General features: G+C 48.1%; 2 protein-coding genes across 3 annotated transcripts in view; one reads left to right on the top strand and one right to left on the bottom strand.

The window, feature by feature from the left end:
* NMRK1 (nicotinamide riboside kinase 1) overlaps window positions 1-6,268 on the bottom strand; it is a 30,283-nt gene extending 24,015 nt beyond the window's left edge. The window contains exon 1 of the mRNA XM_056118750.1: window positions 6,251-6,268. The gene's annotated coding sequence lies outside the window, so the exon portion shown is untranslated. The remainder of the gene's footprint in view (window positions 1-6,250) is intronic.
* A 348-nt stretch (window positions 6,269-6,616) lies between these two features.
* OSTF1 (osteoclast stimulating factor 1) overlaps window positions 6,617-21,350 on the top strand; it is a 58,987-nt gene continuing 44,253 nt past the window's right edge. Inside the window, exon 1 of one of the 2 annotated variants that reach the window (XM_056118748.1) lies at window positions 6,617-6,808. In XM_056118748.1, coding sequence (XP_055974723.1) covers window positions 6,775-6,808 — 34 coding nt within the window. In that variant the 5' untranslated portion in view covers window positions 6,617-6,774. The remainder of the gene's footprint in view (window positions 6,809-21,350) is intronic. The other variant, XM_056118749.1, reaches the window with a different exon arrangement.

The following is a 21,350-nucleotide window of genomic DNA, read 5'->3' as shown; positions in this document are numbered from 1 at the left end:
GGGCGTTCGCCTTACAAGCGGCCAACATGGCCGACCCGAGTTCGATTCCTCCGCCCCTCTCGGAGAGCCCGGCAAGCTACCGAGAGTATTCGATATGCCAGACACAGTAACAACAAAGTCTCCAATGGAGACGTTACTGGGCCCGCTCGAGCAAATCGATGATCAACGGGAGGGCCTTTACCTTTACCTAGCTGGTTATGAGAACCATATGATGTCGCATGGCCATGATAGCGGCCGTGCGATTTTGGATTTCTGATATTTTACTTATTAAGCCTGGAGGGATTTCTGCCAAGAGCCAGATAGTTACAAGATTGGTTTCTGTGGCTCTGGAGCCACGGCCGTGCCAGAGAGCCGCTCGTGGGGGGCAACTCGTGACCTCAATAGGGCGTGTAGGACTAGTTGGGCCCTCCACTCTTTTCTAAAAATGAAAGTAAAAACAATAATAATTCAGTACAGTCTTATTTTTGGGAATACATGAGTGTTAAGGACAGGAAGAGACTTCCTTATTTACTTGGGATTAACATTTCTCTTACTGGATTTCAAAGACGATGTTGCCAGTCACACAACTGGTTGCTAATATCCAGGTGAAGAGTCACAGTGTAACCACAGGCCATGGTCTTCCGTGGAAGGCGTGGACTGCAGCACATGTAAGCCCAGTGGTTTACCTGGTCAAACTGACCGTCTTTAAATGGACAGGCTAGAGCTCAACAACAGGGAATCTTAGATCATTGCTTGGTGATGGCTTCCCCTAACTGATAATGTTCTTTATTCCTTCAAGAAGATTGAGTGAGAGAAGCAATAGCACAGCCAGTACAGCGCTTAGGTTGCATGCAGCTCACCCAGGTTCAACCCCTGGTCCCCCGAGCTGCCCAAATCCAGAAAAGAAAACAAGCCTAGGTGAGACAAGAAACCAATCACTGTCACTGTCACGCCGTTGTTCATTGATTTGCTCGAGCAGGCCTAATAACGTCTCCATTCTCCATTTTGAGACTTGTTGTTACTGTGTTTGGCATATTGATTACGTCATGGGTAGCTTGCCAGGCTTTGCCATGTGGGCCAGATATACTCTCGGTAGCTTGCTGGGCTTTCCGAGGGGGATGGAGGAATCGAACCCGGCTTGGCTGGGCTGGCTGCGCGCAAGGCAAATGCCCTACTGCTGTGCTATGGCTCCAGCCCAAGAAACCAAAACTGACATAAAAAGAATCGGGCTTCAAGTGGTACAACATGGAAAGCATCATGCTAAGCGAAATGAGTCAGAAAGAGAGGGATAGACATAGAAAGATTGCATTCATCTGGGGGATATAAAGTAACAAAATATGAGATTAATACCCAAGAATAGCTGAGATCAGCACCAGGAGGATTACTCCATAGCTTAGAGGCCAGCCAGGTATTCTAGGGGCAAGGGCAGTTCAGATAGAGAAGGGAGCACCAAATAAAGGGTGTTTGGAGGATCCTCCCAGGAGGGGAGATGCATGTTGAAAGTAGACTATGGACTCAACATGTTTGCCACTCAATGCCTCTTTTGCAGACCACAGCACCCAACAGGAGAGAGAGAACAAAAGGGAATGCCCTGCCACGGAGGCAGGGTGGGATGGGGGTGGGAGGGGTACTGGGATCCGTGGTGGTGGGAAATGGGCACTGGTGGAGGGATGGGTATTTGATCACTGTATAATCGAAACCAAGCACAAAAATTTGTAAATCTACAACTGTACCTCGTGGTGTTTCACTAATAATAATAAAAAAAAAAAGAATCGGGCTTGCTGCTCAAGCAGCTGTCTTGTTCAATTCTTGGTACCACATGCCCCTCCGCCCCGCACCACGGGCAGGGCCCCCAACAAACCCCGCAAAATTAATAATAGTAACAAAAGTCTTTTGTGTTGGGGCCACACCCAGGGGTCCTCAGGACTCACTCCTGGCTCTGTGCTTAGGGAATCATTGCTGATGGACGGCCGGGGATCAAACCCGGGTCGACCATGTGCACGGCAAGCACCCTACCCGCTATACTATCACTCCAACACGCTTTGGGTTTTGTTTTGAATTTGGGGGCCACATCCAGGAATTCTGGGGACTCACTCCGGGCTCTGCACTTTGGGATCACTCCTGGTGCGCTCTGGTGACTTGTATGCGTGCCAGGGTTTGAACTTGGGTCAGACGGGGTATCATCTTTCTGGCCCCACGCCAACTACTCTTTTGTGGGAAAGATAAGGTTGCCGTTATTCTTAAATGGCATCGTTCTTGCTGTTTTGGTAATAAATATTATTTCTCCTATAAAATGATGTGGGCAGGGGCTGGAGAGATAGCACAGCAGGAAGGGTGTTTACCTTGCACGCGGCCGACCCGGGTTCGATTCCCAGCATCCCATATGGTCCCCTGAGCTACCGCCAGGAGCAACTCCTGAGGAGTAACTCCTGAGTGCAGAGCCAGGAGTAACCCCTGTGCATTGCTTGGTGTGACCCAAAAAGCAAAAAAAAAAAAAAATAGATGTGGGCAGTAGGTAGCCTCGGTGGGGGCATGGGGGTGGGGAATCCTCGGAACTTAGCCATTGGCTTCTCCACCTTGCTGATTTTTCGTCAAGAAGACTCTCAGCACATAAATTCTTACAGTTAGCTGAGCCTAAGGATCGCTAAACCCAGCCCTTCTTTGTGCTGACGTTGAAAGTGGCCCAATGGAGAGTTTTGTCCAAGCCCAGCTAGTAAAACGGACAAGCCACAGAGGAAACCTAATCAAGTGAGCGAACTGGTTTCCACTCTTTATTTCTCCAAAAAAAAAAAAATTTAAAAAAGGTTGCACATCTGCTGAAGTAATTATAAGGCATGTATAACTGATGCCTTTTTTTTTTTTTAAAAATTGCTGGGTTACAGATGGGGTACACACTTGCTCTGCAGGCAGGAGGGAAATGAATTCTGGTCTCCCATCCTTCCTGCCACACCTGAGAAAACTCTACTGACCACATAGCCGTAGCATGCACAGAAGTGAGTGTCGTGATGGTATCAGAAACAGGCTTTGTGGGAAATTTTTAATTTTATTTTAGGGGAAACTAGCAATTCAGAAGCCAGATGTAAAGAAGAGTCAAGAGTTTTCTTAAGAGGTCGAGGGATAGTACAGCGGTTAATGCACTTGCCTTGCACACAGAAGACGGGAGTTGCATCCTCAGCACCCTATATGTTTCCCTGAACCCAGCCAGGAGTGATCCCTGAGCTCAGAGCCAGTAGTAAGCCCTAAGCAATGATGAGTGTGTGCCTCTCCCTGCCCCCACTCCCACCAAAACACTGGTATGTTAGCGTTTTTTTTTTTTTTTTTTTTTTTTTTTTGCCTTTTTGTGTTACACCCAGCAATGCTCAGGGGTCACTCCTGGCTCTACACTCAGGAAATACTCCTGGCGGTGCTTGGGCGACCATATGGGCTGACCAGGGATCGAGCCCGGGTCGGCCGCATGCAAGGCAAAGGCCCTACCTGCTGTGCTATCGCTCCAGCCCCTTGTTAGTATTTTTAAACCCTACTTGTAAAAGGTAGCGTCTGGGGTATCTTTGGGGTAGAGTGTATGCCTCCTATGGATGAGAATTTGGCTTGACCCCTCTCTCCCAGTCCCCCATCCCTAGAAAAATGAAGAAAAGAAAATTCTGGAGTTTTGGTGGGAATTCTCACAGACAAATCAACTTTTCATCAGAACAGAAAACCTCATTTCTGTATTAGCTAGAAGGCAGCCTATTGAAGGCAGTGCTTAGGTAGTGCCTGGCACAGGGCACGGGCAGGTGATAATACTCTGGGTGAATGTGGAATCAAGACGCAACCAGATAGGTGGCCGGCTTAGAGGCTCAGGAGCAGCTGGGCACAGAATCCCGAAGGCTTTTTTACTTCAAAGTGCTGGACAATTCTCAATGGACTTCAGAGTTAGAGAGGGCAGGTTCCACCAGGCTCTGATTTTCATTGTCTGGTGGCCTCCTTGAAAACAATTTCTAAATGATATGGAAACCTTTTCTAATCAAGTGTTGCCCAGCTACAAATGGACCTGAATAGCAGCTTCATGAGCCAAACACAAACTTCATCTGCACTGCACTGACCTCCCGTTGTTAATCGATTTGCTCTAGCGGGCCCAGTAACGTCTCCATTGTGAGACTTGTTGTTACTGTGTTTGGCATAGTGAATATGTCACGGGTAGCTTGCCAGGCATTTCCATGCGGGCGAGGTACTCTCGATAACTTGCTGGGCTCTTTCTGAGAGGGGTGGAGGTATCGAACTCAGGTCAGCCTGGTCAGCTGTGTGCAAGGTAAACGACCTACCCGCTGTGCTATCGCTCTCCAACTAAGTGTAAATCACTAGATGTCTCTAGAGAGAGTAACTTGGGCCCTTCAGGCCCCAGTCCAGGCTTCTGCTCACTAGGAAATCTCTACCACCTCCAAGCCCAGGGGGATATTTATAGATTCTACCCTCCCAGCAAGTGCAAAGCTTTCCTTAACAGCAGAGATTCTATGCATGAGAGAAAAGCCTAGTTAGCCAGCCAGAGGCTTAAGGTGGCAAGAAAATCACCTCCGAAGGTGCTCTGGGTCTATCAAATAGCGCTGGGAATGGAGTCTGTGCCCTCTGAGTCACCCCCTGTCCCAGCCCAAAAGAGTAGCACTGTCCGCCCATGGTTCATCGATTTGCTCAAGCAGGCCCAGTATCGTCTCCATTGTCTCCAGAGGGGCAGAGGAATCGAACCCCACTCAGCCGAACCAGCCGCGTGCAAGGCAAACACCATATCGCTGTTCATATATTTTTTAAAAGGGCATCAATGTATGTTGTTGAGGGTTTTTCCTAATCCATCCGTTTATTATTATTTTAAATCTCATTACTACATGGTGTATATTTCGGATTCATTCTTGATATTCTAGTTTTTTTAATTCCTTGGTTTTGGGGCCACAGCTGCTGTGCTCAGGGCTTATTCCTGGCTCTGTGCCCAGGGATCACTCCCGGTGGGGCTCAGAAACCATATATGGATGCTGGGGATTGAACCCAGGTTAGCTGCATGCAAAGCCTCTCCCCTGTTATTATGGCTCTGCCTACTTCACTCTTCTTATTATGTTCCCACTCTGGACCCCATTTTTTTTTTAAAAATGAGTTTTCAGGGCTTCTTACTCCTTAGTTTTACTCAATGGATTTTTTTGTTTTGTTTTTTTTGGGTCACACCTGGAGATGCTCAGGGGTTACTCCTGGCTTTGCACTCAGGAATCACTCCTGGCAGTGCTCAGGGATAGATATGGGCTCAAAAACCATATGGGATGCTGGGAATCAAACCCAGGTGGGCCACATGCAAGGCAAACGCCCTACCCACTGTGCTATCACTCCAGCCCCTCAATGGATATTTTTAATTGGCAAGACTTAGGAAATCTTTTCCTACCACTGTTTAAACTCTGGTAAACAAAAAAAATCTCCCAAGACCGTGGGGCTTCTGAACAGAAAGTCAGGCCAATTTCCCAATGGAGTGGCTCAATCATTAACAAGCCTTTAGCGGAAATTTGGAGCCACCCTTAGCAGAAATTTGGAACCATCATTTTATGAGGGCTTTGGTTTTTTTTTTTTCCCCCTCTTCTCAAATATTCTTTCCCCAAACGTACTTCTAACATGGACAGTGCCAGGTCAAGTTTGCACAGTATATAGCTTCTGGGCGTCTGTCCTTCCCTCCCATCCCAGATTCAATCTGTAGGTCAGAGGCCAAACCTCTGTAGCATGCCAGATGCTTTTTGGCTTTTGGGACAGTTGTCCCAGCCCTGAAACAGTCAAGTGAAAGTCGCCACCAAGCAACGCCAAGGACAAGCAAGCGTGGCTGTGTCCTGACAAAACTGGATCCAGGGAAATGCAGATTTCATGGAGTTTTCCAACGAGCCACCCAACAGTCTTGCCTCTTTCCATCCTTCTTAAGAGAAACGTCAGCGCCTTGATCAGCCTGGCGCTACAATAACGTTTGTCCTCCTATGCAACGAACCAGGAGCCTCCACCGCGACTGGGGTCCGATCCTTAAGGGTGAGACCCCCCCCACCCCCAGATGAAGGCACTCCAAGGTGCACCCACCCGGGCGCTGCACCACCGCCAGCGCCACCGTCTTCCCGGGTGGGTCACGTGTCGGCCCGTTTTTTCCAGGGTCCACAAGTCCCAAGGGGGTTTGCGGGCCAGGACCAGGCTCGGCCTTGCAGCCTGGGAATATTCTGGAAGCGCTCCAGGCCCGAGCGAAGCCGTACGGCGAGGGGGCGAGGGGGGTCCGACAGGTACTCACCGTGCACGACCACAGCCGGACTCCTCTCCAGCCCAGCCAGCGGCGGGCGCGCGCCTGTCACTGGCCCGAGCCCGGCCCAGCCGCGGGACCGCGCGGCCGGGGCGGGGCTTCGGGCGGGCACGCGCGCTCGCGCGCTCCCGCGGGCCGAGCCCGGCTCGGGCTCCTGCCCCAGCGGCGGCGCGCGTTCTCTGGCTCCCCCTGGCGGCTCCCGGCGCCACTGCCGCCCTCCCCGCCCCCCCCCCACCCCGCGAGCGCGCGCGCGCGCGCGCGTCCCCGCCGCGGCCAAGTTCCCAGCCGGGAGCCAATTAGCGCCGGGCGAGGCGGCGGCCACTTCCTCGTGGGCCGGGCAGCGCGGGGCGGGCCAGTGTGTCCGCGGCTCCCGCAGCGCAGGCCGGTGGGCGCCGGGCCCCACGGAGGGTCGGGGGGCGAGCGAGCGCGCCAGGAGGACGCGGAGCGCCGGGAGGAGCCTCGGGGGGTTTTCGTGCGTTTCGGAGCAGCCGGCCGACCCCAGCCCGGGCAGCGACATGTCCAAGCCACCGCCCAAGCCGGTGAAGCCAGGTACAGGGGCTCGGGGGGCTGCGCGTGGACCCCGCTGCCCTCGTGGGGAGGGGACGGGGGTCCCCGGCACCGCTCCGCGCTCCCACCCCGCTCCGGGCCGTCTGCGCGCGGCCGCGGCGGCGGCGGCGTCCCCGGGAGCGGGGACCGCCGGGCTCGGAAAGAAGGCGGTGGCCGGGAAGCTTCATTTAAAAAGACGAAAAAAGATCTTTCCACTTTATTTATTTATTATTTTTGCAAGTTTCGGGGAGTCGCTGTTGCTTTGGGTGGCTTGCACGTCGTTTCTATTATTATTATTATTTTTTTGCAAGTTTCGGGGAGTCGCTGTTGCCTTGGGTGGCTTGCACGTCGTTCCTATTATTATTATTTTTTTTGCAAGTTTCGGGGAGTCGCTGTTGCCTTGGGTGGCTTGCACGTCTTTCCTATTATTATTATTATTTTTTCTCAAGTTTCGGGCAGTCGCTGTTGCCTTGGGTGGCTTGCACGTCCTTCCTATTATTATTATTATTATTTTTTGCAAGTTTCGGGCAGTCGCTGTTGCCTTGGGTGGCTTGCACGTCCTTCCTATTATTATTATTATTTTTTTTGCAAGTTTTGGGGAGTCGCTATTGCCTTGGGTGGCTTGCACGTCTTTCCTATTATTATTATTATTATTATTATTTTTGCAAGTTTCGGGCAGTCGCTGTTGCCTTGGGTGGCTTGCACGTCGTTCCTATTATTATTATTATTATTTTTTAAGTTTTGGGGAGTCACTGTTGCCTTGGGTGGCTTGCACGTCTTTCCTATTATTTTTTTTTGCAAGTTTTGGGGAGTCGCTATTGCCTTGGGTGGCTTGCACGTCGTTCCTATTATTATTATTATTATTATTATTATTATTATTTGCAAGTTTCGGCAGTCGCTGTTGCCTTGGGTGGCTTGCACGTCGTTCCTATTATTATTATTATTATTATTATTTTTTTTTTGCAAGTTTCAGGGCGCCGTCCCGGACAAGCTTTCCTGGAAGACCGGGCCCCGGGGCTCCCTGCAGGAGCGATGCTATAAATATGCCTGGAAACGACCCTCGAGCCACTTCCTCTATTTTGTTCTTTTTTTTTCAGAGTGTGTCACTGTCAAGCTCTCGTCCGTCCGCGGGGAACGGGAAGTGCGCGGCGCGGGGCGGGGGCCGGCCCAGAGGAAGGTGGTGGTGGGGGCTGGGGGCGGATTTTGCCACCGCCCGGGGGTCTGGCGAGGGACCTGGGGGAGCCTCTTGCCCCCGCCCCAGGCGGGGAGAACCCGGGCCCACCCAGGGGCGCCCCGGCCGGCCGTGCCCATTCCGCAGGGGGCAGAGCTCGCCTGGGCTCCCTGCGAGCTCAGACCCGAGAGGGTGGAATGACCCAAGTTTTTCTTTTTTTTTTCTTGGAGAGTGATCTCTGTTCATTTTAAACTATTCTGGGAATATTTTGGGCTGTGTGTGTGTGTGTGTGTGTGGTGTGTGTGTGTGTGTGTGTGTATGTGTGTGTGTGACGGGGAGAAGCGGGGGAGATCATTTTAAAGGGACTATTTTCAATTCCATACGGAACAAACTTTTGCATTCATTCGGATTTTGATTTTTTAATTTTTTTTTGGTCGAGTTAGGGGAGTTGGGGGCACATCCCACAGTGCTCTGAATTTACTCCTGGCTGTGCGCTCAGGGACCACACGGGGTCCCTGGGATTGAACCTGGGTGGGCTACAGGGAAAGGAAGCTACTTAACTTACCCTCTCTTTCATTCATTTGGATAGGTAATTGCGCAAAGCCTAGAAAATGGAAGAGAAATCAGTCTTAATATCCCCCTCCCCCACTGCCTTGCAATGTAAATTTCATACAGTGTTGCCATTGCTATCAAATTTCCAAGCAACTTCTGTTTGCAAGGGGTGAACAGTAATCATTTGTCCAGGCTTTGATCTAGCGCTTTCTGTTGTTCTTTGGCATTTGTTTCTTGGCGGTGGTACCCTGGCAGTTTCCACTCATTTTCTTTGAACACACCACACGTGGCAGAGTGAGCCGCTGAGGAGTTAAGTTTGGTCAGCAGGGTGTGAAACGGTTGCTGAGACTTGGGCTCTGCTTTGAGCAAGTTGGGGTGTGGCTCCTAAAATTGTTTTTTTTTTTTTTTTTTTTTGCTCCTTGTCAGATGAAGTGCTTGCATTATAAATGGGTGTCTGGGGGGAGGGGGGGTTCCAATGTTCTGAACTCTGATGTAAATCGGGCCTCTAGGACTCCAACAAAGCGGAGCTGTTCTTTGATAGCTAACACAAGTACATTAACAGCGATTTCAAAAAGCAACTCTTGAGGCTTTTCATCTGCAGACGTGAGCTAGCTGGGTTGCAGCTGGACAGATTGGGGCTGCAGTCCTAGGAACCATTCTGTGCCGGGGGAGGGCTGAGAGGGGTAGCATGGTGGTCACACCCAGCGGTGCTTGGAGCTTACTCCTTGCTCTGCACATAGGGATCATACCTGGTGGGGTTCGGGGTTGTTTGGGGTGCCCAGGATTGAATCTGTGTCAGCCAGAAGCAAGGCAAACATCCAATCTACTGTAGGATCACTCCAACCCTCCCCCCCCCCCCCCCAACACTCCCCTAACCGGTTTTGTTTGAGACCAGAGTGCTCCTTTTTCCGGAGCAAATTCCGAGGCAAATGGGTAAAAGGACTTCGCTTTACTGATGTTTGATTGACATTCAGACTCAAATATGGTCAGCATGGGGATCAGTTTTGACTTTACTGTTTCTTTTGTTTTCATTTTCGGCTTACCTCTGGCTCTGTGCTTCGGCGTCAGGCCTGGTAGTACTTGAGGGATCGTATGCGGTGTCCGGGATCGAGCCCAGATGGGCTGTGTGCAAGGCAGACGCCTTAACCTCTGTTTCTCTCTCTCTCAGAACCCAAGTTTTCATCAGATTTGAAAGTTTGAGTGACTTGGCTTGATTGAAAATAGAACTGTTCCCTTCAAGTGCTGGCCCACATCTGCTGTGTGCCAGATTCAAATCTAATCACTTGTATGTGCAGTGACTCATTTACTTTTCACGGCAGTCCTCTGAGGCCACTATCTTTGTTTTTATTCTTGCCCAGGGGACAGGAATGAAGGTGAGAAATAGGAACCAGAGGTAGTCCAGAGGGTAGGCTGTTTTTCCCTTGCACAGGGCCAACCTAGGATTGATCTCTGGTCCCCTGAGCCCACCAGCAATGATCCCTGAGTGCAGATCTGGGAATAAGTTTGTTTTTTTTTTTTCTCATCAGACCCAAGTGGGTCACTCCTGGCGATGCACAGAGGTTACTCCTGGCTCTGAACTCAGGAATTAACTCTTGGCGGCGCTCAGGGAACCATATGGTATGCTGGGAATCGAACCCGGGTCGGCTGCGTGCAAGGCAAACGCCCTCCCCGCTGTGCTATCTCTCCAGTCCCAAGCCGGGAATAAGTCTTGAGCATTGTCGGGTGTGACTCCAAAACCAAAACTGAAAAGCAAAGAAATCAAGTTGGGAGATTAGAAAAACCCAGTGACCTGCGGAGGTCATAGTGGAGCAGGTGGGATTATTGTCTGGGGAGTCTGGCTGTGACTTCAGTTGAATTGATACTGTCGTTGCCACCGCTGTGTCAGGGATTGAACTCAGGGCCTCGCAGACACAAGGCAGGCTCTGCCGCTGAGCTACCTTCTCCAGCCTCAAGAGTCAGGCTTCTGAGCTGTAAAGTCCCCACGCACCATTTGTGGGCAGTCATGTTTGTGGCAGAGCTGGTGGGTAAGAACTGCAGCGTGCCTCTGGTCCTTCGTCATACACTTGTGTAAAGGTCGCTCTTGTTGGGACCAGAACAGAAGTACTTTTTTTTTTTTCTTGTCTTGAAATGTCAGATTTTGGAATTGGATGTGGCAGAGAGTATTTAAGGTTTGGTCTCTTGGTTCTCACTTCGTTACAAATGAGAAATTAAAAAGAATAATAAATTGGGGGCTGGAGCGATAGCACAGCGGTAGGGCGTTTGCCTTGCACGTAGCCAACTTGGCCGACCCAGGTTCGATTCCCAGCATCCCATATGGTCCCTTGAGCACCGCCAGGAGTAATTCCTGAGTGCAGAGGCAGGAGTAACCCCTGTGCATTGCCAGGTGTGACTCAAAAAGCAAAAAAAAAAAAAAAAAAGAAGAATAAATCAATAAAGTAGTTGCTGGAGAGGGAGGGGAAGAAGCAGAAAAGAAAACCAGGGGCCTGAGATCTAGTACAGCAATTAAGGTACTGCCTTGCATGTGGACCCCGGTTCGCCGTCACCGAGACCTTCTGTTCTCCCCAACCGCCGCCTTGTACTGTGCACGGAGTTAGGGGTGTCCCCTGCATACCACTGGGTGTGTTGGTGTTGGTTTTTCTGGGGTACCCCCAAAGAAAAATGTCAGAGGAAGCCAGAGGAAAAGTTAGCTTATGGAACTTTTGTTTTATTTTGGGACCACATCTGGCGATGCTCAAGTTTCTGCACTCAGCAGAGATCACTCCTGCTAGCGTTCAGGAGCTCTATGTGGTGCTGGGGATCAAACCCAGGTCTGCTGTACAAGGCCAGCGGCCTAACCACTAGGCAATCTTTCTGGCCCCCATATGGAACTTCTGTTCTTTTGCTTTTTGGGTCACACCTGGCGATGTGCACAGGGGTTCCTCCTGGCTCTGCACTCAGGAGTTACTCCTGGCAGTGCTCAGGGGACCATGTGGGATGCTGGGAATCGAACCCGGGTTGGCTGCGTGTGCAAGGCAAACGCCCTCCGCGCTGTGCTATCTCTCCAGCCCCATTTCTGCCACTCCTAAAGGTATTGCCGTTCAGTTCAGGGCACACTTGCCTGACTTGTCAGGGAGTAGAAGACAGCAACGCTCAGATATATTGAGAATATATCTCGTGACACCGGATGTTAAGAAGGGCCAAAGAATATTGGGTGAGATCTGGACTAAAATCATCTCATCCTAACTTGGTTTGGTAACGTTGAATTCAGTAACTGAATGTCTGTCCTTGACTAAAAATGGCATATTGATTTCGGTGGTGGGAGAAAAATGGTGTAATATTTCATGCGTCTTGTGTGGCTGAATTTTGGCGACTCCAGAGAAGCAAATGATAGTGTTGGGGCCTCTTTCGTATTCACGGTAAGAACATAAAACTTCAGGGTCAGAGAGTTAGTATAGCATGTAGGGAACTTGCCTTGGACTAAATGCCCAGGTTCACTCCCTGGCATCTTGTATGGTCCCCGGAGCCCTGCCAGGAGTAAGCACTGAACACTTCCACATGTGGTCGAAAATCCAAAAAATAGAAAAAAAAATCCACAAAACTTTAAAAGATGTTAGATAAGCCATTTTATCTAACATCTTTGAAAGGAAATGGTCTTTTTTTTAAAACAATCTGAGGGTGGAGTGATAGCATAGCAGGTAGAGCATTTGCCTGCATGCATTTGCCGCCCCGGGTTCGATTCCCAGCATCCCATATGGTCCCCTGAGCACCGCCAGGAGTAATTCCTGAGTGCAGAGCCAGGAGTAAGCCCTGTGCATTGCTGGGTGTGACCCAAAAAGCACAAAAAAAAAAAAAAACCCCTGAATCTTTTTAATATATATTTAACCTTATGAATAAATAAATTGGTCAATGGTCAGAGTGTTGACTTTAAGTATGCACATGAATAATTTTGCTCGAGCGGGCCCAGTAACGTCTCCATTGGAGACTTTGTTGTATTTCAAAAACTTGTAGCTCTTTTTATACCTTGGTCAAGTCTATGAAACATCTTAAAAATCTAATGCCTGAACCTGAAAAACAAAACAAACAAACCAAAATAATCTAATGCCTGTATGTTGCCATCTGATCATAATAGTAATAGTTATTTGACTCTATCGGAATCCATGTCACTTTCCTGTGACATGACTTATAATATCTCCACTTTAAGGATCAAGTAGGACTTCTAGTCAAGAACTTCAGGTCTTAAAGCTTAAAAATGGTTTGACTTGGCCGGAGCCGTAGTAGAGCAGAGAGGGTGTTTACCTTGAACGTGGTCAACTTGGGTTGGATCCCCAGCATCCCATATGGTCCCCCAAGCACTGCTAGGAGTCATTCCTGAGTGCAGAGCAGAGCCAGGAGTAACCCCTCAGCATCTTTGGGTGTGACCCAAAAAGCCAACAACAACAAAAAAACCCCCAAAAATAAAAACAAACAAACAAAAAAGGTTTGACTTGGATGAGGCATAGGCCTTACCCAGTCTCTGCATGCTGGAAAGAAAAATGTGAGGATTCGAGGTTGAACCAGCTTTTGTTGGACAGCTATTTTTAGTAAATTACATAGTTCTGCTATTTACATCTGTTTTGCATTAACTCCTTCCAAACGATCTTTATTGAACTGCTAGGCACTTTTTGATAGTAGAATCCTTTCTTCCTTTTGTTTTTGGGGCCACACCCGGTGGTGCTCAGGAATTACTTCTGACTCTGTGCTCCGGGATCATGCCTAGCAGTGCTTGGGGATCCCTATGAGGTACCGGGATCGAATCTGGGCTGGTTGCTTGCAAGGCAAATGCCCTACTCGCTGTACTATCACTCCGGCCCCTCCTTTTATTATTTTTTTTTTATAGTAACACAGTCACCAACATGTTATAAATCTTTTCTTTTTCTTCTTCATCATGTTCTTTTGTAATTTTTTTTTTTTTTTGGTGGTGTGTGTGGTGTCAGGCATCAAACCCAAGACCTATTCTCTACCTCCAGGCCACACCTTGACCCCTACATTGAAAGTTTTAATGAAGTGTTTGTCTGAAAGAAGGGGAAAGTGGTGCCTTGGGTAGATCCACGATGAAGCAGCAGAGGTTAGAGGCAGTCTTCAGCGTCTTCAGCGTTACTGCTCTGTCACGGATGTGCTACTAATACATCAGCTTTACTTCTGGAAACCACCTCTTTCGATCCACCCTTGACTTCAGTGTTAATCAAGGTCAGAGAGAGAGAGAGAGAGAGAGAGAGAGAGAGTGAGTGAGTGAGTGAATACAGGGATTAAGGCACTTGCCTTGCATGCTGCCAACCTCAGTTTGATCCCTGGCACCACTTGTGGTCTCCCAGCACCATCTGGTGTAATCCAGAATAACACAGAACCATGAACACAGAACACAGAATAAGAACACAGAACCATGAACAGTCCTTGAGCACTGCCTGCAGTGGTTCCTCCCCCATTCTTTGTCTCTATCTCCCCACCCCACTCCCCCCATATGACTTTTTGATAATATATAAATATATATATAATTTTATTTTTTGCTTTTTGAGTCACACCCGGCAATGCACAGGGGTTACTCCTGAGTCTGCACTCAGGAATTACTCCTGGCGGTGCTTGGGGGACCATATGGGATGCTGGGAATCGAACCCCGGGTCGGCCACGTGCAAGGCAAACACCCTACCCGCTGTGCTATCGCTCCAGCCCCAATGTGACTATTTTCAATAAGCTTTTCTGATATGTCCCTGGCAAAGAGGGGGAAAGTTCCTTCGTCCTCTTAGGTTCTGTATTTTGGTCCTGTCAATTAAGCTGCCAACAACAGATTAATAGATTAAAAAAAGGTGTAACTGCTAATTGAGATGTTTTAATTTCTTGTTCACATAGAGTGATTATATAGAAAAGATGTGAATACCTAGGACAGTGGTTAGACTTGGAAAGGAAGCATTTAGTTTGAGAGTTGGGTAGGAGAGAAGAATCAGATCGGATGGCCCTTCGTGGGTGAAGTAAAGATTCTCTATCACAATCCTTAATAAAGTAGGCAAAAAAAGAAAAACAAGATTCTCTGTTAAAAGAATTTAAGGAGAGTGGGGAACTTTTCAGGTATCATGAGAGAAACAATCTCGGTTCCTTTGAACAACTGCCTGGTCTACCGTTGTGTTTATTTAGACTGTTTTTCGTGCGCTTCGAAGTTGTTTTCACTCTTTTTATTATAATAAAAAGTTCCTGGGTTTGTGGGAATTAAATCCAAAAGAGAAAGTCCTGGCAGTAAACCAGTTTTATCGAGAATGTGGGCATTGCCTGTATGATAGATGCATCCAGAATGTTCTCCAGAGATTGTACCAGTTTGCCGTCCTACCAAACAAATGTGAAAACATGCCTTGAGCAGAAAAACTGCAGTGCATGTGATAGGAGATAGTCGCAAAGTGTGATCGTATCAAATTGTTTCAAAGGAAACAGGCCTGGAGCTTCTCAGTCTGAGCGTTTGCCACAGAAGACCAGGGTCTTGAGTGCCCAGTAGGAGTTCGCAAGGTCAAAGGGGCCAACAGCCACTGACCTGGGCTGAAGTGAATGAATGGGGCGCGCGTCCTGTCTGTGTTTGCTTGACTGCATGGAAACTTGGTGTGTACACTGGGAACTGTGAGCCCGAGGGATGCGTTCTGAATGAAAGAGAAAGTCGTCTGCGTAAGGCAGCAGTTGGTGAGAACTGGCACCTGTGCCTCCCAGGAAAGGAGAAAGTCCTGTGTCAGCCCTAGCCCATCAGCAGAACTGAGCTTGAATATGTGTCTTGAGGGTGTGGCATGAGTTAAAGAGAGACACCGATTCAAAGTCACCATGGGACTGAAGAAAGGGGAGGGACCTCATTATTTTATTTCATTTTTTTCCTTTTTGCTTTTTGGGGTCACATTCAGTGATGTGGGTTAGGGGTTAACTCCTGACTCTGCACTCAGGAATTACTCCTGGCAGTTCTCGAGATGCCATGTGGGTTGCGGGGATCGAACCTGGGCTGGCTGTGTGTGAGGCAAACGCCCTCCCGGCTGTATTACCGCTCCAGTCCTCATTATTGCCCAACATTTTTATGTGTGGGCAGATTGTAGACTTTTTCTTTTCTTTTCTTTTAGCAAGTCACTGGGCAACTTCCTCCTTTATATTGGGGTTAGAGTTGAGGGAAGAATTTTGTATCTGTGCAATTGGTTAGGGTGGAATTTTTTAAATATTAAAAAAATTTTATTCACTCAAGGCCTCTTATGCAAACCACAGCACCCAAAAGGAGCGAGAGAACAAAAGGGAATGTCCTGCCACAGAGGCAGGGTGGGATGGGGGGATGGGGGGTGGGAGGGATGCTGGGACCCGTGGTGGTGGAAAATGGGTACTGGTGGAGGGATGGGTACTTGATCATTGTATAACTGAAACCCAAGCACACAAATTTTTAAGTCTACAACTGTACCTCATGGTGTTTCACTAATAAAAATTAAAAAAAAATTTTATTATTTTTGATTTTTGTTTAGGACTCATCCCAGCTGTGCTCAGGGTTTACTCCTGGGTGCTCTCCAGGGACTGTAGGGATCGAAAGCTTTACCCATTGTACTATCTCTCTGGCCCCCGCCGGGATTTTTCTTTTCTTTTCTCTTCCTCCCTCCTTTCCTTCCTTTTTTTTTTTCCCATTAAACACTGTGGTTTACAAAGTTGTGCATTATACATTTTGTCCCGGGCTTCCGGTGTTCCAACAACAGCCCCACCACGAGAGTGACCTTTTCTCCCCATTTTCCCAGGCATCCCCCAAGCCTGACCTCTTAGCAGGTGCACAATAATTTATTTAATATTGTTTGTTGCAACTAAATGACTAATGAATGGGATTATCAGAAGTACTTCAGCAAAAGTAAAATTGTGAAAGTTGCTCTTTCTTACCACGGTGACCTTAACCTGTTTAACTCAGGTGGGACTTCTCAGATGTTTATTTTGATTAAAGTTGATCACTGCTTCAGCTTCCTAAGCATGCACTCAGTGTGAGTCTTCCATGTTATGCTCTGATGCCCTGGGCACTTGGAAGGTCATTTGAATTTAAAGGAAGAAAGATTCCCGAGACCTGCAGGATTTATTTTCCTGCCTGATGACAGTCGCAGACCCCTATACAGGAAGGGTCTGACGGCTGTCTGAGAGACAGTGGCTGACACCCTTACAGGTCAGGGTCTTTGCTGGGTTCTGAGAGTATTTATTTCAGCTCACCCAGGAGGACTTACACAAGAGAAGGAAATGACTTTTACCTGAAGAAAATTCTGGAAAGGCTGTGTTTCCTAGGAACCACCTAATCAAATCAATGCCAAGGGGCTGTTGTTTCCACATCCCGGCTCTCGGAGGACAGCTGAGGGCAGCTTGGCTGAGAGGAGAATGATTTTGGGGTGTGTGTGTGTGTGTGTGTGTGTGTGTGTGTGTGTGTGTGTGTGTGTGTGTGTGTGTAAGGGCCAAGGATCTCAGACTGCAGGAGGATTTAGAAAATTCCAGAGTTTCACGTTTCCCTGCTTGAAAACCACGCGCCTACCTCTATCTCAGAAATGCTGTTGCCCCAGGTTGACGGGGTTTGCTGGCTTCTCTGGGTCTTGTTTGCTTTGAGTCAGCGTGGGTTTGTCAAAGGTAATCTCTGGACATTCCCCAGGACAGTTTCCTGCTGGTTTCAGGCAACTAGGAAGCACTGTAGCAGGAACCATTCCCTCCCGAGCTAGCTTTCAAACGATATGGCAGAAACTAAGAGTTTTCTACCTTGTTTCTCCGTTGGGTAGTATTCTCTTTGACTCCTTTGGATTTAGGTTCTAAATAAATCACCCAAGTAGCTGTTCACTCTAACCCAGGCCCACAAAACGCCGTGAAGTTGGTTTTTTATGGTGACTGCCCACTTCCTCTTTCCGAGCCTCTGACATGGGCCTATCTAAAGTCTATCTTTAGGGCCGGAGTGATAGCACAGCGGGTAGGGCGATTGCCTTGCACGTGGCCGACCCGGGTTCGATTCCCACCATCCCATATGGTCCCCTGAGCACCGCCAGGAATAATTCCTGAGTGCAGAGCCAGGAGTAACCCCTGAGCATCGCTGGGTGTGACCCAAAAAGCAAAAAAAAAAAAAAAAAAAGAAATGTCTATCTTTAGACCCTTGTCTAAAGTCTCTCTCTCTTAGGAGCTGGAGAGGTAGCACAGCGGGGAGGGCATTTGCCTTGCACGTGCCCGACCCAGGTTCGATTCCCAGCATCCCATATGGTCCTCTGAGCACTACCAGGAATAATTCCTGAGTGCAGAGCCAGGAGTAACCTCTGTACATTGCCGGGTGTGACCCAAAAATAAAAAAAAAAGCCTCTCTCTTTTAAAATTGTTTTATTTTTGTTTTCTGGGTCATACCCAGTGATGCCCAGGGGTTTGCATTCAGGAATGATTCCTGGTGATGCTTGGGAGACCATATGGGAAGCCGGGGATTGAACTTGAGTGGGCTGAGTGCAGGGCAGGTGCCCTACCCGCTGTACTATTGCTCCGGCCCTGCCTTCTCATTCTTGAAGAGCAGTTCTGTAAGCTAAATACAGGCGCTCAATGGATCCCTAGAACCTGACACTGGTTTGGTAGGAGCTCTGATCTCCATAGTGCACCCCTGTCCAGTTCTCGCTAAGGACTGAGTTGTTGAAGTCTTGACATCTATTCTGGGACTCCCTTGTTGACTGGCACCTGAGCATAACTGCTTCATAACAATTGTCTATAGCCTTACGAACACTTTGGTCTGTAACCCTTGCCTTTGGCTAACCCCACCCCTGCACCTCCTGACCTGGACACTGACCCCTGTGTCCCTTGGATCATTTATTTATTTATTTATTTGTTCATCTGCCAGAGCGGGGACCTCACCCCTCCCGAATGAGACAGCCTGGCACTGGGCTGGAGGCATGTCTGTGGTGTTGTCCCTTGGATATTTGGCTAAACAGTACCAGTACTGTTTTGACTATGTGATTCTTAAGATTGTTCTGGGTCTGGGGCTGGAGTGATAGTACAGTGGATAGAGCGTTTGCCTTGTACGTGGCCGAATTTGGTTCGATTCCCAACATCCAGTATGGCCCCCTGCCCCCTGAGCACTGAGCACAGTGGTAGTTCCTGAGTACAGAGCCAGGAATAATCTCTGTGCATCGCCGGGTGTGACCGAAAAAGAAAAAAAAGAAAAAGATTGTTCTGGGTCTGTCTCCTCGTGGATGGACTTCCCATAGGCTCCTTATGTTCTTCACATCTAAACTTTGGCAATGCTGAACGGCACAACCAGCTATTTGAACCCTGACAACGACATCTAAAGGGACTAGACCCACATACCCAGAGAGAATCTTAGGCTGTTCAGACTTCTCTCACTGACATCTACCTGAAACTTAATTTCTTCTAGCAATTCTTTTTTTTTTTTTCTTTTTGGGTCACACCCGGCAATGCACAGGGGTTACTCCTGGCTCTGCACTCAGGAGTTACTCCTGGCGTTGCTCAGGGGACCATATGGGATGCTGGGAATCGAACCCGGGTCGGCCGCATGCAAGGCAAACGCCCTACCCACTGTGCTATCGCTCCAGCCCCTCTTCTAGCAATTCTATATGACTATGAGCTCAGACTCACTGTTTCATAGCTTTCTGACGAGCCAATTCATGTGTTAAGCCAATCATCGATACATCATAATCCCCTCCCCAAAGCTTATCTTAAGAAAATAAGTTTAGATTCGTGGAGAGATGTCAGCAGCTGAGTTATCCCAGGAAGGCCTGGCCGTGACTGGGCCAAGATCTCCAGACCCTTGGCGGGATGGGGCAGACTGAGTCCCTGCCCTGCCAAAGGCCCAGCGCTCACCCACTCAGTCTAACTCCCCCCACTGCCTGAGAAGTGGCCCCGCTTTATAACTGATCTTACAGGGGCCAGAGAGACAGCCCAGGAGAAATAAGAAAATGAGATGAGAAATTAATCTAATTTCCACCGAGCTCAGTGAGTGAAAACAATAACACAGAAGGCCCAACTTGTTAGGTTGCAAGACCCAGCCAAACAACAACTAGTAAATACTCACACCGTAACTTTAGCAATGCCATTATGAGCTATATGTTATAATAAGCATATAAAGTAGATTAGAGCCTGTTAAGGGAGCAGGATTTGAGGCAGGGGGTGGGTAACGAGGGACCTTGGTGGAGGGAAGGGCACATTGGTGGTGAGACTGGTGCTGGAATATTGAATACCTGAAACAACTGTATTGTGAACAACTTTGTAAATCATGGTGTTTAAATAGTTTTTTTTTTTTTTAATCTCGCCTGCATGGCAAAGCCTGTTAAGCTACCCGTGTTGTATTGGATATGCCAAACACAGTAACAAATGGCACAATGCAGACGTTGCTGGGCCTGCTCAAGCAAATCGATGAACAACGGGAGGACAGTGACAGAGAAAAGTTTAAAACAAGATTTTTAAAAAAATTTTTATTAGTGAAACACCATGAGGTATAGTTGTAGACTTACAAATTTTTGTGCTTGGGTTTCAGTTATACAATGATCCAGTACCCAACCCTCCACCAGTGCCCATTCTCCATCATTTACATTTTTTTTTAAATTTTTGTTTGTGAAACACCATGAGGTACAGTTGTAGACTTACAAATTTTTGTGCTTGGATTTTAATTGTACAATGATCAAACACCCATCCCTCCACCAGTGCCCATTTTCCACCACCACGGGTCCCAGTATCCCTCCCACCCCCCCATCCCCCCATCCCACCCTGCCTCTGTGGCAGGGCATTCCCTTTTGTTCTCTCTCTCAAAGGAGATTCTTACAAATGTGGTTAGTTTGGGAAATATTTAAATCTAATTTTAACTCTAACACTAACTCCACTTATCTGAAATCTTAGGATATATGTTTTGCGAGCTTTTAGAAATGTCATTCAGAATCTTCTTTTTTTTCTCTTCTTGCCTTTCTCTGTTATTTGGGGAGGGGGGTTCTGCTCAGGAGAGCACCTTGCAGTGATTATCAGTCAACTGTCGGCCACGTGCAAGGCATGTGCCTTAACCCCTTGTACTGTCTATCCTCCCTCCCTGAATAGGTTTAAGTCATGGATTCAGGTTCAATCTTTGCTTGATAGAAATTCTCATATTTCATTGCTGAAAGGAAGAAAGATAATTTTTATTTATTTATTTTTTAATTTAATTTTATTTTTTTGCTTTTTGGGTCACACCCAGGGATGCTCAAGGGTTACTCCTGGCTCTGCACTCAGGAATTACTCCTGGCGGTGCTGGGCGATCATATGGGATGCCGGGAATTGAACCTGGGTCGGCCACGTGCAAGGCAAACGCCCTACCCGCTGTGCTATTGCTCTGGCCCCAAGATAATTTTTTTTTTTTTGGCTTTTTGGGTCATACCCGGTGATGCACAGGGGTTATTCCTGGCTCTGCACTCAGGAATTACCCCTGGTGGTGCTCAGGGGACCATATGGGATGCTGGGAATCGAACCCAGGTTGGCCATGTGCAAGGCAAATGCCCTACCTGCTGTGCTATTGCTCCAGCCCCCCAGATAATTTTTAACTCTCCCTCCAAGACTGGTTATTAGTTCATGCATCATTTTTTAGGTTTCAGCCAAAAAAAAACAGAACAAGTCAAAAGACCTGACTTTTTTTTTCAAATTGATTTTATTATTATTATTATTATTTTTTACTGGTGGTACAAGATGGTCAGACTTCTTCGTCAAGACTCTGAATGATCGGTTTGAGGCTCTGCATGTTCCTAGATTGAACAGATGCCATTGGGCTACACTAGCACGCAACAGGGATGAATGGAGACGTTACTGGCACCTGCTCGAGTAAATCGATGAATAACGGGGGATCAA

This window comes from Sorex fumeus, unplaced genomic scaffold (genome assembly GCF_029834395.1).
Source record: "Sorex fumeus unplaced genomic scaffold, SorFum_2.1 ptg000038l, whole genome shotgun sequence".
NCBI classification, from domain to species: Eukaryota; Metazoa; Chordata; class Mammalia; order Eulipotyphla; family Soricidae; genus Sorex; species Sorex fumeus.
The sequence above is the reverse complement of the archived record's forward strand: the minus strand, read 5'-3'. Positions and strand labels throughout refer to the sequence as shown.